This window comes from Lepidochelys olivacea (assembly GCF_965140295.1).
Source record: "Lepidochelys olivacea isolate rLepOli2 genome assembly, chromosome: 1".
Taxonomy (NCBI): domain Eukaryota; kingdom Metazoa; phylum Chordata; order Testudines; family Cheloniidae; genus Lepidochelys; species Lepidochelys olivacea.
In genome coordinates this window covers 106,903,530-106,921,103 of record NC_140411.1, presented here as the reverse complement: position 1 = coordinate 106,921,103, position 17,574 = coordinate 106,903,530, and the positions used below count along the sequence as shown (strand labels likewise).

The window sequence follows — 17,574 nt, the reverse complement described above, 5'->3', positions numbered from 1 at the left end:
CAACACCCAGTGTTTCATTGCAGTATCAGCATGATAATTATAATGCAGCTGATTTAAACTTTGATGTAATAGTCTAGGCTTTCTTCTGGTTTTAAACACAGTTCCCCAGCCAAGAATGATTTACGGAGACTGATAGGAGATTGTATTGCTAGGTAAATCATTCCTGGTGCATGACATATACATATCATTGTAGAATTTTTTAATCTATAGAAATTTCAAAATGGTGCATGTCTAAAGACTAAATTTACATTTCCCAGATTTTGTTCACCAGGACCAGACCTTTGCACATATTAAAGGATAACCAAAATATACATATTGCAAAATAAAGTGATGGCCTGTGCTATGCAGGAGGCTAGGCTTACAATGACCCCTTTTAGCCTTGTAAGCTATCACTTTACAAATTATTTCTTAATGTTTTATTGTGTCTTTGTTAGAAGATTTCTGTTTACTATATTATTAGATACCCTTTGAAAAGAGCAGGGGGGCAAGATTGGCAATGGGTAGTGGGCTGGATTAAGGGAAAGTATGTGTTAAAGCTAATGAGAAAGTATGACTTAAAAAAAAATAAAAGAAAACAAAAGTCAAGTCACAATCGAATGCCATATTATTTTGGATTTGGGAATTCTGCCAGATTCCAGCCTGTCAGAGCTGAGAAGACTCAAATCAAGTCCAAGCCTATTTCTACAGCAGACTGGAATCCTGGCTTCTTGCCTGTGGGTCATTCAGTAAGACCCATTTGGCTTTTGATGTTCTGCAAGTTTGAAGCAGGTTGTTTAAGGAACCTATGCAGGGAATACTGGTGAATCCATACATAGCTGCAGTTTTGACTCCCGAGTGGTGCGTCATTTTGCATTTCCATTTTCACTGGTGGTTGCCATCTGTTTTCTTATTGCCTGAACAGCAGTTGGTTTCTATACCTGACTGGATAAAAGTGCAAATTTGGAGTTAGGAACATCGTGATTCCTTTTGGTGCTCGACAGTCACATTGCATTCACTGTCCACACTTCAGTTGCTTTCTTTATGTTTAATTAATTTCAGTTTAGTTCAGGAGCAGCCTGCTTTAATCACTGTGCAATGTTTAACCTTTGGGGTTTTTTCAAGGTAATTCCAGACTGTATAGGTTAGTTGAGCAGGGAAAATCATGTTGGCAGCCAAGATTGCTAGGCATGTTTGTAAAGACATGAATTTTTTGTGGAGTCTGTATCTCTATGAATTTACAGAAATCAATCTGATTCCAGTGATTTTTCATGAAAGATAAAGGCTAAATCCTGCACAACTTACTCACATGCATAGTCCATTGAATTCAATGGGTCTGTGTGCAAGGGTAGAGCAAGCAGGATTTGTCCCTAAGTATGTATGTTCTGAGAGACCCTGATTCAGGAAAGCATCCCTCTTCAACAGAAATCTTAACCATGTGTTTAACTGCTGTGCTAACGAGGGAGGGATTTAGGCATGTATTTATGTGCTTTCCTGAATTCAAACTAGAGTGAGAAGGCTTTTGATAATAAAAAATATAAATTTCTTATTAGATTTTAGTGTTGTAAAATCCTTTATGTTAGCAATGGTCCTGAATCAAACCCCAAGGCCTTCTATGCACTGTGGAATAGCCCCAATTCACCTATTGGTGGCAAGTAATTGATGTAGCTCAGTGGTCCCCAAACTGTGGGGTGCATGGAGGAACATTTGGGGGCAGGGAGGGGCACAGCGGGACCCATGCCAGCCCCCAAGGAGGGCGGGGTGGGAGTGCCACCCATCCCTGCTCTGCCCCAGCTTCACTCTGGCCCAGCCTCAGCTGCAGATCGGCTGCTGGCCGCAGATCTGTTCCCGGCTGTGTCCCCTGCCTCGGCTCCCGGCCCCTAGCCTCTGCTTTTGTCCACAGCTCTTGGCCTCGGTATCAACTGCGGGCACCGGCCCTGGCTCTGCTCCTGGCCGCAGCTCCACTCCAGCCCCACTCCTGGCTGCGGCTCCCGACCGTGGTTCGTGGGCGGGGAGGATGCAGACAGGTTCCATTATGGGTAAGGGAGGAGGCATGATGGAAAAAGTTTGGCTACCAGTGCAGATCCCTAATATAGGTAAGGACAAGTCGAGGGGGGTACATAGAATGACTAGACATCCCAATATTATTGTGACCATCTCAATATTAGGGGCTTTGTCTTATACATGCAACTGTACACCTTCCCCCACCCCTCGAAAAAAAATGTGTTCTGATTTTTCATGTTCTATCTTGTCACCCTAGGAGTACATCAATTTTGCTAATCAAGCTCTAGCCCTACATGAATAGCTCAGTTGACGCAAATCTTTGCATGTTATTTCCTGCTGCTAGGAGTAAGGCCAGTGTCTTTACTCTGATTGCTGGCCACCAGTGCTGAATCCAGGCTATTCCAGAGCAAAGTCAAGATCTTAGATCTGAGACAGAATCCAGGCTGGGATTCTTGCTCACACCTCGAGCCTAGCTCTAAAATGGGCTGAGTCTGAAAGTTGGATCTGAATTTTTTAGGAAAGTTTTGGTTTAAATCTGGATTTCAGATCTCCAAGTTCAGGAGTGATTGAATCTGTGGTTTACAAAGAGAATGTAGTTCTGATTTAGACCCCGAGTTTGTATCATGAGTTTTGCTTTGGGCGTATCTCTGCTTTAAATGAAACTTCCTTGTATTACTTCTGTTCTTGAAGCTTTTTTTTCTTCTTCTTTTTTTGCATGTGAAAGGAAGAGCATGTAGGATGAAACAAAAAAGTGAAATGAAATTTGTGGATGGGTTTTCTGAAAATATTCACGTATACATTCTAGATTGTAACATGCCATTGTATTATCAAAGAGTTGTTTGTTTATTCCGTCCTATAATGTGACAAACCACTAGTATGGCATACCCCAGACTGAACTGGCATGAGATAGGAACTTGTTCCAACTCTACAGTTTCCTTATGTAGACAAATAGTATGGAATAATTTATTTTAGAACAACTGTGAACCAGCTGAAAATACTATCTGAATGTATTTAATAAGTGATAGTCAGTGATTATGAATGTCTCACCAAATAACAAGGCAGTCCCCACCCTTTTTTATAGACTGCTGCTGAGAGCATTGCTTGGAACAAGACTGTACAGGTGCAAACAAATTATACTTAAGAGAAAGGAGACTGAAAACTTTATTTCACCTCCTTGCATGTGGCTGACACCAGATTTGGTTCTGTAACAGTAACAGAGTAGAGCACAGACTAGCTCATGAAAGCTTATGCTCAAATAAATTTGTTAGTCTCTAAGGTGCCACAAGTACTCCTTTTTTTTTTGTGGATACAGACTAACACGGTTGCTACTCTGAAATTTGTGATCTACAGTGTCCTTTAGAAAACAGTTCTTTGGCAGATGCCAACTGGTCTCTGTTAGCTCACTAAAAGCAGAGACTTTAGTGATTTCTGTCAGAAATACACATGGTTTGATTTGATTTTCTTCTCCATACGCACTACTCACAGCTCTGCATCTTTTCAAGGAAATGCTTCTCATTTTTGGTTTAGAGTATTTTTGAGCACTTCGAGCGGGAGCAGCAGGTTTGTGTTACACTGAATTCATGGCCCGGATTTTAAAGAAACAAATAAATAAATAAATAACTTGATTATCTTTGCAGGGAGAGCAAAGACTAGTTTAATGTTTCCAACATCATATTTTAAACACAAACTCTTTAATTAAGTCAACATCAGGCTCTTCCTGTATTTTGTGACTAGCGAATGGAGAAAAGAACACCAGCATTAATATCAAAGGGAATAGGTTTTCATTACAGTAGAGGTTCAGTTGTGTGTGCTGTAGGCAGTGAAATTTAATATTACTGTGACTTGTATAGTAATTGTAGGATGACAGAGGGAAATGGATTAAGTTTAAATATAAGTGTACACAACAGCACATGGACTTTGTCAAATGAAAGCCAACGTTATTGGGGCAGGGAGAGCCCCCTCTGGCTCTGTCATCATGAATTAGTATTTTGTAAATAACTAGCCACTAGACTATAGATTTATTACTTTTCGTACTATAGGTATACACAGACATAGACACACACAAGAATGCTGTAACTACCGTAGCTGCAGTGCAGAGTTGCAGAACAGGTTTGTGGCCCTTGGGCTGGCAGGGCATTTGAATGTCTAGAGGCTTCTTGTCTTTACCTTTCATGAAAATATTTTGCCTGCCAGTTTGTGAAGTTCTGGTTTGAAACACACACCTATACTTTTAGCACAAGGATTGCTAACACCTTAATGGCTCCCAAACTGGATGACCCTTTGTCACTCTTTTCTTTCCAATGAATAAACCAGGTTCAAGTTGCAGATGATCTTTGCTTTAGAAAAGTATGAAAGAAGGGCCACCTGCGATAACAAACAATCACCCCAAGCACACACATGCAAGCAGATTAAAGTAGAAAATGTCCATTCAAGCCTCCAATTACTGATTGGTTCCCTGCAGACTGAACGCCATGGAGGATCAACACCTCACTTGTTTACATTTTAGGTAATTGCAAGATGCTCCAAAAGCCGTGTGTGATAACATAATCCTATGTAAACCTAGTGCCCTATTGTTGTACCCCATTATCACACAGGATTTCACATAAGTAAGTTCATGCTGAAACCTGTTCTAATGTTAAAGTGCAAAAGGGGGCAGTAAAGTGCTATCCAAAAAATGTTGATTTTTTTAAGGGTATTTTTTCATGATAGAGGTCGCATTTCTCTCTAGGCTTCTGATCTTCTGTTTTTAAAATAACCAGTATTTATGAATAATTTCTGCATGTAGAGACTTAAAAAATAGTGGAGGACATTTAACATTAAGCATTGTGGCCGTAAATGTGAGATGTGTGTCTTTCTGTACTCTGTCCTTTAACCCCAGCATGAAACATGCTGCCCATTTGGAACGATTGAGTCAGAAATCCTTCCTCAAGTGTATTTAGAACATAACTACATAAAGCACTTCTGAAAGAAGTCTAACATCTAGGGCTCATTTTGTGTATTACCAGAAGTACATCTGTGTAAAAAACAAAACAAAAAGAGCTCTGAGGCTTGGGATTCCTGGTTGAAGTACTAACGTGTGTAGTGGTGTCATGGGTCAAGAGTTGGGCTCTCATCCAGAGCTGCATGCATCATTTATCAAGAGGTAACTAGAAAGAGCAACTAATTACAATGCACCTACTGAGTGTTTTCTCTTCAGAAATTCCACAGAATAACCCATTTATACAGACCGGCTTCCACTCTCCACTGCAGCCACTTGCGTTTTTTTTTTTTTTGAACCTCTTCTACTGAAGTGTGTGTGTTTGTGTGTGTGTAAGCGTTACCAAACTGATAATCTAATACCATTTTAAAATAAAATATTGGTAATATAATCAAACACAGTTTTAAAAATAGAATATTGGTAATATTCATAATAACAGTCTTCAGTTTGGAGACCAAGCCTACAGCACATTAGCTTCTCTTTTGTGGTAACCAGAATTGATTTAGTAAATGGATCTGAATTCTCTAGTGCTTTATATTCTTATGCCACTGCAGTAACTGCTTTCTACACAATAACACAAAAAAGCTAATTGCTATTAATAGTACTTTATGTGGACGTCACGTAAGAAAGCTGAATATAAAAGCTGTAGTTTTGAACAGAAGTCTAATATCAGTCCAGTTAAAAGGGCTAGATCCTACACATTTTCATAATCTCAGGCCTTACTACCTGGTTTGCATTCTGGTGTGAAAACAGCCAGACTTTACTCCCCATACTGATGTAAAAAAAAGCCAGATAGGCATTTTCTTTTCAGGCAGGAGGAAATGCAGTTTTCCCCATCTGTGCGGTCATATTTTTCACCAATCGCTCAGCCCAGATTTATGTCTGGTAGTGAGGGGTGTAAAGCACGAGCCTGTCTAAATTTTAATGAGGTTGGTGGGTGTGTTAGTGTTTTTCCTAGTCAACAGTCGAACAGTGAGGGAAAAGGAGGTTCCCCAGCAAAGTAAAATCTTGCCTTTTATGCAGTGTGGTTGAAATTCACCCCCATGGTTGAGCACGCATGGAAGACGTGATGTATTCCAAAAATCTTGTGGTAGCCCTGCATGAGGCAGTTGAAGGCAGAGCAGCCATTCATCAGGACTTCTGCACTCCATGTCCTGGAGAGGCTAATTTTGAATAGGCCAGTACAGAGGGAAATGCTGGGGAAGAAGCTGCTGACTACTCAGTTACATGGCTCCAGCTGCTGGGCTTCGTGGGTTGGAGCACAGTGGATCAATGGCCACTATTTCAGCTCAGGGCTTGAGGTGGCAGCTCTAGAAGGTCTGGGCTGCACTACATTGCACCATGCATTGTTTCCATTGAATGAGAGCTAATTTTTAAGCTGAAGTCATAGCCTTTGAAAATCAGATCTTTTCATGAGAAGATAAGGTATCCAATTTAATGGTATCTCCAGGAAAGCAGATTCAGTGCAGGATTGTGGCTGGCCCCTTGCACGTATACAAAAGATGGTGTGTGTGACTTTCCCCACCCAGGAGCTGGTCACAACTGGAGGCTTTGTGCTCCTTCAAGTGCAAGACTGTACCCGATTTGTGACCCCCTAGAGGTGCTTCTGTAAAGGGTTCAGAAGAAATGTGACCATGCTTTCACCCCCCATCCTCCTCCCTGGCAATGGCCTCTCGAGCTGGCTGGCCACGTAAGCAAGAGCATGCTGGACCTTTCTAAAGGGTAGCTTTAGTGGCTTTGCTCCCCAAGAGCTACAGGGGATGCTATGCCTCCCAATGTCGCTCAGGGCTGAGTAGCTGGGGCTGCATGACTTCACAATGTCCTCTCTTCAGGAATGTTCTATAACGGCACTATCTGATAATCAATGCACAGTTCTGTGGCTCTGTGCAAAGCAAATATTATTTTGTTCAAAAATCTATATACCTTGGGGCATGTGCGTAAAAGTACTTCATTTTTTTTTTCTGTTTTTTGTTTTTCTTTTTTCTGTAGCATTTGGTAAAGTATGATTACCAAAAACTGCCAATTGGAACAGCTGAAACTGATCTCTCCCATCCACCTACAATTTAGACTAAATCTACCGTCACAGAGTCATTGTGGAAAGGTTGCCAAGCCTTTAGCAGTAGATATATGACACCCCCTCTCTACAGATGACCCTGATCTTGCATCACTGCAGTCAATGGAAGTTCTGCAACTGACTTCAGTGGAGTAGAATCTGGTCCTCAATAAAGTAGTATGTCATGTCTGGGGCTGTGAAGACTTCTGTCACACTAACTAGTGGCAATGCTGCTATTTTGTGTCCATAATGGCAACCGAGGACTTGTCTACATGAACATTTAGTTCACTGCTAGCTGGGTGGGTATATCTGCCCAGCACTAGCCTGCTGCATGCCAAGTGTCTGTGTGGACTTGTACTAACAGTTCCTCAGTGCACTTGGATCTACTCTTGTTTCAAAGTGGAATAGATTTACATCCCAGCTTGCTGCAAACTAAATGTTTATGTAGACAAGCTGTAAGTGAATTGAACCCCTGACACACCCCTTTTCCAACACACTGCCTGTACTTCCTCCTATCTAGGCAGAAGCAGGGTGGAGTACGTTGGATATAGGAAGGGGTGAGCAGGCCCTGCACAATCCAATAATAAAGTATGGAGAATAGTGACTATTTCAATGGATACTATTTTGAAGCTTTTGTATTCAAATGGCTTGCCAAAGGGAATAAGTAGAATGTTTCCAAGCCAAAAAAGTACCTTTATTGAGGTGGTTTTTTCCATTATTTTTTCCTTCACGAAAGGGAATGTAAAAGAGCCCCAGTTTTAGAAAATTGCATTGTGATATTTTATAGTTTGTTAATTTGACTTTCAATGATCTTAAGTTATAACTGTGATTTTTTTTTGTTAGTAAATCTCTTTTTGGGCCTGATCCTATCATCCTTTATTAATGCAAATAATCTTTCCTCATATGAGTAGTCCCATTAAAATAAGAGAGAGTTCTTGCATGATCAAAGACTGCTGGCTGAGTAAGAGTTTGGTGGATTAGATACTAGATGAGAGGTTGACTTTTTTTAAACAAGTGCATCATTTAAAATTTGGTGTCACACCTTGTTACATGCTTCTGATAGCCTAATCATATAACACTGGCAAGGAAAATAGATTCCAAACCATGTTTAAGTCAATTGAAATGAAACAGAATGAAATGGAATGAAATTCATTTAAATTTTCAAAGTTTACTCTTCTAATTTGTGTGTTAAATTGATTCAATCATCACATTATATTTTTGGTGTCAATCCCACAGTCAGAGGTAATTTTTCTCTTAGGGGACATGTGCAAGACTAATGGCTTTAAAAAAAAATCTATAAGATTTTTGAAAGATGAGATTCACCTTCATCTTTTTTGATGCAGCTCATTTTGATATTTCTACTACCTCAGCTACTGGGGAGCTAAGTACATGCCCTGCTCCCATTGAGCTCAGTGGCAATTTACTCTTCAGTGGGATCAGGTCCATAAAGTTACTGCTTCTGAAAATGCATAGATATAATTTCTAATAAGGTATGCAGTACCTCCAAATTATTGTCGTAACTTGAAATAGAATAAGAAAGTGATTGATATAAAAGTTGTATTTCTGTATCGAACAGAGAACTCATTCACTTACAACTGGTTTCCAGTCATTTGGGGTTTGATATGCAAAATGGGGTTTGCAGATATGGGGTTTGATATGCAAAATACTAATTTTGTCATTGTTTTAAAAGCAAGATCATGAATATATGTATTATTTAATGGCCATTGTTTTCTTTTGTTTTTTTTTTTAAATAGGGAGATATACTTGGCACAATATTCTTTAGTCTGCTGCAATTTGTACTTTTACAAGCAACATGGCCACATCTAACATATTAGGCTATTAGTATTCATGACATTTCCTTAATGAAACTTTTCAATGAGTAACTTTATAGTCAGATTGGTAGTTAAACTTCATAGAGGTAAGTAGCTGGGATTCCTTAACAGAAGGTTTCATTTTTCATTTTTAAGAAGCAACTTGATTGTTTTAATTTTTAGGGTTATTTTTGTCATGTTAATTTAAGACTAAATGTTGATACCAATTATTTCAGATAAGATATTAGAGCATGCAAATTTGGCACTCTTTCCCTAGTTACATACTCGAGGTTAATAGGTACTAACATGCTTCTTATAACTGCATTCATTTAAACATTATTGGGAAATGTCTAGGTTCAAACTTCATTTCCAAAGCTGAGAGTATCTACAGGTTCCCAGATTGGGAAAAGCACAGCAGCGCATATTTTTGGCATCAGGATTAATTAATGTAGTCTAAGAATTTGTCTCCCTTGACTATTTTACAGTTTTCAGAAGTAGCTATGTAGTAAGGATAGCACATATTCTCAATGAAAAGTTCCACTTACAGATGTACTCCTAATTTTGGTAGAATCTAATATCAGGAAGTAGGGCAGGTTTGACAGGTTACTCCTATGGAAAAGTCCTATATAATTTAATAGGGGTGAATGTAATAGGTTTTTATAAAATTTAATTACATTCTTAAGAAATTGGTCTTAAAACTCTTATCAAATTTAATAGAGAATGAGATCCTTTCTATAGGATTCTTAAATTTAAATTCTATAGTACTTTGACCAGGATAGTATATTAATGCCAGGAAATGGTTGGGGCTTACGGTAGAAGCACAAAGTGTAGTGTAGAAAATTACAGTAATAGTAATGGGAGTGGAGGGTCAGACTTTGTTTGTTCCAGTTCTCTTCCCTGCCCAGCCCCCCAACTTTTTTTGTTTTGAAGCATATGAATATTTGATCTACAATTTTTAAAGAAAATGTTTTTTGTAATGTTTTCTGGGAAAATTGAATGTGATACTTGGCATGTTACTGTTTGTTAGGCCAAGATGAGTGAATAGTTTAAATAATGGATGGGACTTGTGTTCATGGGATTTTGAACAGTGTCAACAAATATTGGACCCTCAGTGAAAGTGCACTGTTGGTATGAACATGCCTACAGAGAAAGTACATTAATTTCAATGCACAGCGTTCATTATACCTAAAATATTTTCTGCACACTTTCCCAGAGTAATCATTGCAATGACAAATTTCTGTGGGCTGGATATTTGATCACACAGCAGGCTCCTTTTGCCTCTCTGCATAAAGGAGCCATAAACCAGTAGATCCTTCCCCCGAGGATTGCGTTGGAATGTGAAACTTCATTGTTGGTGTGGGGCTGCCAGCATAAGGGACGTTCATGGGCAAAAAGGAGTGTCCCTATGGCCAGGCAAACTCTGGCTGTTGGAATGATCCCTTGGGACCTGAGACAGCTACCAAGTGCAAATTAGAACATCGCTGTGGCTGCCATCCAATTCCTGGCATTGGGGAGGGATGAAGGTAGATTAAAGTCACCTTTGTCCCTCAGTCTCCTCCGGTCTTGCACTCCTGGCCTAAAACTCCCATTCTTGGAAAATATGCTGCATGTCCATTGATTTCAATGGAAGCAGGATCTGTTCCTTACTTTGCATGTGTGTGTGTGTGTGTGTATTTACCCATTAGTATTTGTTTGTTCTCTTATACCTCCTTGATAGATTAACAGAAATAGCCTGTTTGAATTCTCCAGCAATGGAAATCTGCACTGCAAGCAGGCAGTTGGAGGGTAGCATTTTAGACTATGGGGTCTGCATGTAGCCTTTAAGCCTCATAGTGGGTATCTTTGCTGCAGAATTTGCCCCGACTGTTTCAGAAATAATTAATGTATCCTTGCTGTGAGACTCAATCCAGAGTGTGATCTTTAGTGTAACACATGACACTGGTACCGCTGCTTTGGCATCGTTCGTGGGATTCAGAAGACTTTTTGATCCTCCGTATTAGTTACACTTCTATTTGACATAAGCTTTTAATTAGTTGAAGGCACCTTCTCATGAACACCTTTCAAATCACTTCCAGCGTACTTGGATGGATTTTGGATGTGTGAATGTCTTAACACTGCAGTCAGCCTGCTGCTACCTTAGTTGGCTTCAAACACTGACTTTTTTGTTAGGACTGTAGGATGGGAGCAATTTATTGACTTTATTATGCAGCCCTTCAACCATTTCAACAGAGAGGTGTTTGGCTCACTATGCTTAAAACTTGTAAACAGTAGATGCAATGATATAAATATTACAAGCTATTTTCAGGCCTGATGAAGTTTTGTTAACTTATACCAAGGCTGAACATAGTCCTCCATTTGCAGATGTAAAGGTTTAGTCCAAGATTTTTTCAAAAATGCAGTCCTAGATTTCTGCTCCTAATTCCATATGTAGGCACCTAGGTAAGTGGCCTTACTCAGCACTTTTGAAAATCAGTTTATTTATTTAGGAACCTAAATGAAAAAATATAGGGGGACATCTACATTGTAACTCTTCCCCTTCTCCCCGCACAGCAGCGAGTCTCAGACCCTGGGTCAACTGATTCGGGCTTGTGGGGTTCATGATGTGGGGCTAAAAATAGCAGTGTAGACATTCCTACTCAGGCTGGAGCCTGGCCTCTGAAACTCGATGAGGTGAGAGGGTCTCACTCAGAATCCAGGTGGCAGCCCGAGCGGGAACATTTACACTAATATTTTATCCCAAAAGCATGAGCCCTGGGAGCCCAAGCCAGTTGACCCGGAATCTGAGACTCACAGCCTTAGGGAGTCTTTGCAGTGGTTCTCAAACTATGAATTGGAACCCCGAAGTGGGTTGCGACTCCATTTTAATGGGGTCTCCAGAACCAGCATTAGACTTGCTGGGACCTAGGGCTGAAGCCCGAGCTTCACCCCACCTTTGGTGGCAGGGCTTGGACTTAGGTCGTCTCTCTTCCCCACCCAGGGCGGCAGGACTTGGGCCCTCCCCCCCAGGGGTATGTAGTAATTTTGTTGTCAGAAGGGGGTGCAATGAAGTTTGAGAGCCTAATTTTAGTCTCATATTTTTGCAAATCTCAGCCTTACTCGTATGCTATTGTATAATTTCCCAGTTACAGGTCACTACATTTCTGTATGCCACATAAATGAATCAGGTGAAGCTCTTGATCTTTACAGTCTCCACCCATATTTATAAGTTACTATCACAAGGAAAGTAAATTGCATGAACTCTGCTCATGAAAAGGTCACAGCCAAAGCCACAAACTGTGGAGAAGGTTTCAACTCAATCAGGCTCCTAGCACCACCTTTCATTTTCAGGCCTCCTTTTTTCCCTCCCTTTACCTCATCAGTGTTAAATGCTAGAAGTCTGAAAATTGGAGTGGAAGAAGCTTTGTCAGGTTCAGTTTTCAGAATATGCTGAGTTCAGACACATAGCCAGAATATTCCATCTGCTGTAATGTCTCAACCAGTGCATCAGTTAAAGCTCTTGTAAAATGTGTTTAAGCAGTATAATGGGACTGTTCTGTCCTTTACCCTTTATATTCCGATTCCTGGCTTTTAAGTGGCTTTTAAAGCTCTTTAACCTTTTATTTCCCTGTCCGTTTTTCTATTCTTTTGCATTTATTTATTTCCTTAAAAAAAACCCAAACAAGAACAACAACCAAAAGCATGTTTCCCACTATGTGTCTGTTTCGAATTGAAAACTGTTCTCCCATACTGACTTTGGGCCCTGGCCTGCATTCCTTTTGCACTCCAAACTTCCATTCACTTCAGTCATCCCTATTGACCCGTTGCTCCCAAAATTTAGGATCAGCTTTAAAGGTCCTTTTTGTTATTTTTCAGAAAGGCTTCTAAATTATATCGGCAAGATTTATGGTAAGCAGGTACAAATTCTAACCCAATTAATGCAATATTTATGTCCATGTTACATGCAAATGTAAGCTGGTTTATTGAAAACAAAGGGCCCGATTCTGCAAGCACTTCTGCAAATTGCATTAAGTATTTCCATCATCTGCAATGGAAATACACGAGTAAATGTTTGCAGGCCTGGGACCAAACAGCAGCTGGCCTTTATCCTGGCACAACGTGGGGAGGAGCACAAGTAATCTTTACTCTGCCCCAAGATTGTGGCCAGCCCCTGTGCTAGTATATGGGAGAGAAGTACCGTAACTTCTTCTCCTGCCCCTTCTCTTTACGCTCCCTGTGCAGGGTTGGCCACTCCCTGCTACTCTGCTTGTACCCCCGAAGGTGCTGGCCTCTCCAAAGGCGACAGGGAGAAGAAAGCAAGGGGTGAGGCTTCTCCATTCTGGCCACCTCTGCCGTGGAGAGAGCATATGCAGCTCCCTTTAGGGATGCAGCACTGGATGCATTCTTCTTGCATGCCGATGAGCTCTGGGAGGCAATGCAGCTTCATGCTGGCCCCAGTGTAGGCCTGTGCCCGGTAGACAAGGCTGAGCCCAATATTTGTAACACAGAAATTAAATAGCACGAGTGAATTACAGCAACATGTACTTTTCTTGCCATAACACTGTCTTGTTTTTTTTAATGCATTTGTAATTACGATTGCCTTTCTCCTGCTACATACTGCTTCACAACAAATATAATTCTTCCAAAGGCTTTGTGAGTGAAATAATCCCATTCATTAGTACAAATCATAAATCCTAAACTCATGTTGTGCAGGACCAAGTAATCGCAATTTACAGGCCAGAAACTTGGGGGGCCTCATTGCTGGTTTTGAGTTAGCGGCTTCTGATCTATTAATTATGCTATAGCTGGTGGGCTCCTTTAGCTACCTAAAGGATGGGGGTACTTTAGGCTTACAGCTTTGTTCTCTGTCTCTAATGTTTTAATGAGCCTGCAGGATGACTGCCTATGAATGAGGTGGGTTTTCCAAGTGTGTTGTTTAGTGTTAGCATGTTCATGCTAACCCTAAACAAAGAATGTTCATTAGGAAGCCATTGTTTCAGTTTTTCTGAGCAATTCTTCATTAAGGAAGATCTTTGCAGCAATATGGCTGGCAGGTAGGAGAAAAAGGGAAGAGAGAGGCTTTTAGCTGTAGGCATTAGTGGATATTGTATCAGTAGTTCCAGCTCTAAAGACTTGCTTCGAGGCATTAATTGGACCAAATACATCTTCAGAAAAAAGATTAGCAGAAAAGTGCAATGGCTTTTGTCCTTGCGAGAATAGGGCTCTTCGTTTTGTGGCTGAATCAATACTGCAATTAATTATTTTTAGTTTTCCTTTATGGGTTTGTAAAACATTTCTTTTAAGGCACAATTTAAAATAAGTCCTGTTGTTTGATCGATGAGTGACTAATTATGATAAGTAACTCAACATGTTCTTGATGAAGCTTGCCTGTTAATGAACTTCAACAGCAAATATATCATAGCAGGATGGAAACAAAATGCTTGCACACTTGTGATTCCCTAAGAATTTTGAAATCTGTGTCTGAGAGTTTCCAAAGGGGCTGCTAGAGAAATAGTGGAGGTTTGGATTGCAGTACAAGAAATAAAGCCTTTCTGAAGTTACAAAGACCACAACCATGGTCTCGATGGGACTGGGCAGCGAAAGGGCAAAGAGGAGATCATTAAAGCTGGTCACATTACTGTACGTTGGCAGTAGAATGTAAGCTCTTTGGAGCAGAGAATGCCTTTATGTTCTGTGTTTGAACAGCACCTTGCACAATGGAGTCCTAGTCGGTAACTGAGGCTCCTAGGTGCTGTGCGATACACATAATAGTAACTGATATGTTAGTAAATCCTAAGGGCTAGATTGTGCCGTGCCCTGGAACAGGAGGTGCAAGTAATCTCTCACCCCTTGGTCTCCCATGCAGGTATCGAACAAAATAAATGCAAGGCAGTGTGAGACTAGAGATGCTAGCCACCTAAAACAGGAAGGAGAAAATGTGTCATGACCCTGCCCTTCCTGCACTGGCTTGTGGAGTTGGTTAGCTCTAGAAGGAAGTTTTGGTAATCATTGTGCTTGTCTGGGACACAAAGCCTTTTCAACTCCCCAAAAGTGGGACAGTGCTTATAAGACATACTCTGGCTCTAATTTTCAAGAACTAAATTCGTATCTTGTTGATTTTAAATTGTCAGGCACAAACTATCAATGGTTGCTTCGTTCATCTGTATCATGTATGGTTTGGAAACGTTGTATTCCTGTCTGCTCGTTTCACATGCCATTTGTTTGAATCAGTCTTTATCAAATGTCTCACATTTCCCCTTTTCTCCTGGTTCTTATAGATTCCTTCCTGGACAAGGACTGGTACTATACCCACAAATAGGAGACAAACTGGATATTATATGCCCAAAGGTGGACTCTAAAACTGTTGGCCAGTATGAGTATTATAAGGTCTACATGGTTGATAAAGACCAAGCAGATAGCTGTACTATCAAAAAGGACAACACACCTCTACTCAACTGTGCTAAACCAGATCAAGATGTTAAATTTACCATCAAGTTTCAAGAGTTCAGCCCTAACCTCTGGGGCCTGGAATTTCAGAGGAAAAAAGATTATTACATTATATGTAAGTACAAATTGGCATTTGTTTATTCTTTTTCTTTTTTATGTATGTACATTGTCTGCAAGTAAAGAAGTTGCCTGGGTTTGTACTGTTCTTTCTTTTAAAATATTTTCTTGGCAGCTTGTTTTCAACAAGCTAACATTCCCTGCTGCGTCTGTAGGGCCTCTGTCTCTTTTTCAGGCTTGTATACAGTCCCTATAGATTATGCCTATAAGGGCTTCTCACAATAGCTTTGGGTACTTATTAAGTGCCAGATGGCTATATCCTTGTTCACATAGTACCTTACAACATGAGGAGTCCCACTGAAGTCAGTGGGGCTCCTTGCTAGGTAATATTCTACCAATTGTGAGTTTAGGTATCCAAACCTGGCCTCAGCCAAATCTTATTAAAGATTATGACCTAGACTCTCAGCAAATGTAAAATGACACAGCTCCCTCGACTTCAGAGACACTATGCCAATTTACACTAGCCAAGTATTTGGCCCTGTAACATTAAGGTCAAAGTATCTCATTCAAAGCCTTGGAGGCATTCCATCTTTTCTGGAGAACTGAGCAGAGATCATCTGCTAGTAGGAGTTGGGCATACTCCGGAAAGTCCATTTCCTGCAATTACAGGTAGGTTGGGCATTGGTGGACCTTGGTTCTTCCCATCTTTTTCTTTGTGTGTTTATCTTTGAAAACTGCTCTTGATATTTTTTCATTTGTAATAAACATAAATCATTTAAAAAACATACACAAAAACAAGGAAATTGAGTGTTAAAGGGAAACAAATAATAAAAATAAAGTGGATACATACTCCTCTATTACATACATATTCATATGGACCGTTTCTGGTAATTTCATTATACATAAAAATATGTAATAAATCACAGGGAAATATGTAACCAGTCAGTGTAATTAAAATGTGAAATAATCACAGAGTTGATTAAATGACAAATGTGGGAGTTTTAAAATGCAGTTTGTTGATGGTGTCAGGCTCTGCTAACCAACCAACCCCCTCCCCCCCCCATCAGTCTACTAAAGTAGGTGCAAAAGAGCCTGATGCTGTAGTCTTTAACTCAGGCGAAGTGCCCATTGAACTTTGCCTGTGTAAGAACAGCAGGATCAGATGCTGTGACAGTTGCATGTAATCCTAATGAAAATGTGGAACATAAACATGTCCATTTATATGCAAATAGCTGGCTTTAAATATCAGTTATTTAATGCTAGTTTAGGGAAACACCCACAGTAAACCAGATATAATGGAATAAATGTCACCGTTATAATTATATCTTGAGAATTATGGGCACAAATGAAACCTTCTTATAGGCTGTCAGGTCTGTCATTTGTGTGTCAACAATTCTCTGGGTAAATCCATGAGTAAGACTCATTTTCTTTATTTTTCTATAATTATTTCATTATAGCAATAAGACATAATAGATATTGTTTTCCTGGAGGATTCTTTGGTTGGTATAAGTCGCTTGGCCTACAGCCTTGTTCCTCAGAAATCATACTAGATTTTCAATAATACCTTACTGCCTAACAACATGGCCTGCCACACTTCCTGATTATTGTGGTATCAATAAAAGGCCTACCTGATATTATGCTGGCAGTGCCCTTTAGCACCATGGCCCAGATTCTCAAAGATATATAGTCACCTAACTAGTTAAGCAATTAAATATCTTTGAGGATCTGGGCCCATGGGTCTGATTTTCAGAAGTGCCCGCAGGTGAAGCAGTGGGCCTGTGAGCACTCAGTAGCTCTGAAAATCAGGTATCGTGGAGCTGAAACTCCCTTCTTTTCTGTGGTTCAGAGGTAGGCAATGGGCCTGAGTCAGATCTTAGTTATGCCAGTTTTACACCAGGTTAACTCCACTGAATTTGATTTACACCAGTTAAGCAAAACCAGAATCAGGTTGAATATTCAGCAGATGAGTGAACCGAGGAGAGCAGAGCTAGGAAAATCCTTTGCAATTTGGCTGTAAAATGCTGTTTTCATTAATGCTACTTGGAGCAGTGTTAACTTCTGCTCCACAGCTTCTGCATTCCTTGGAGAGGAGGTGATACCTAGCTAAGAATGGGGGAATCAATGACAATGTTGCCCTGAACAGTACTGCCAATCCCAATTGTTCAGAAATCACAAGTCAGACCCCAAAATTACTTAAATCATCAGATTTTGAAAATAATAAATGCTTTTTTTCTTGGACTTCTATTTTTTGAGGCTTCGGGGGTCATGTTTTC

At 40.2% G+C, this 17,574-nt stretch overlaps 1 protein-coding gene across 1 annotated transcript in view; it reads left to right on the top strand.

Annotated features, from left to right (window-relative positions):
- Positions 1 to 17,574, top strand: part of EFNB2 (ephrin B2) — a 50,768-nt gene that overhangs the window by 10,714 nt on the left and 22,480 nt on the right. The window contains exon 2 of the mRNA XM_084609917.1: positions 15,076 to 15,359. Within this exon, the coding sequence (XP_084466043.1) occupies positions 15,076 to 15,359 (284 nt within the window). The remainder of the gene's footprint in view (positions 1 to 15,075; positions 15,360 to 17,574) is intronic.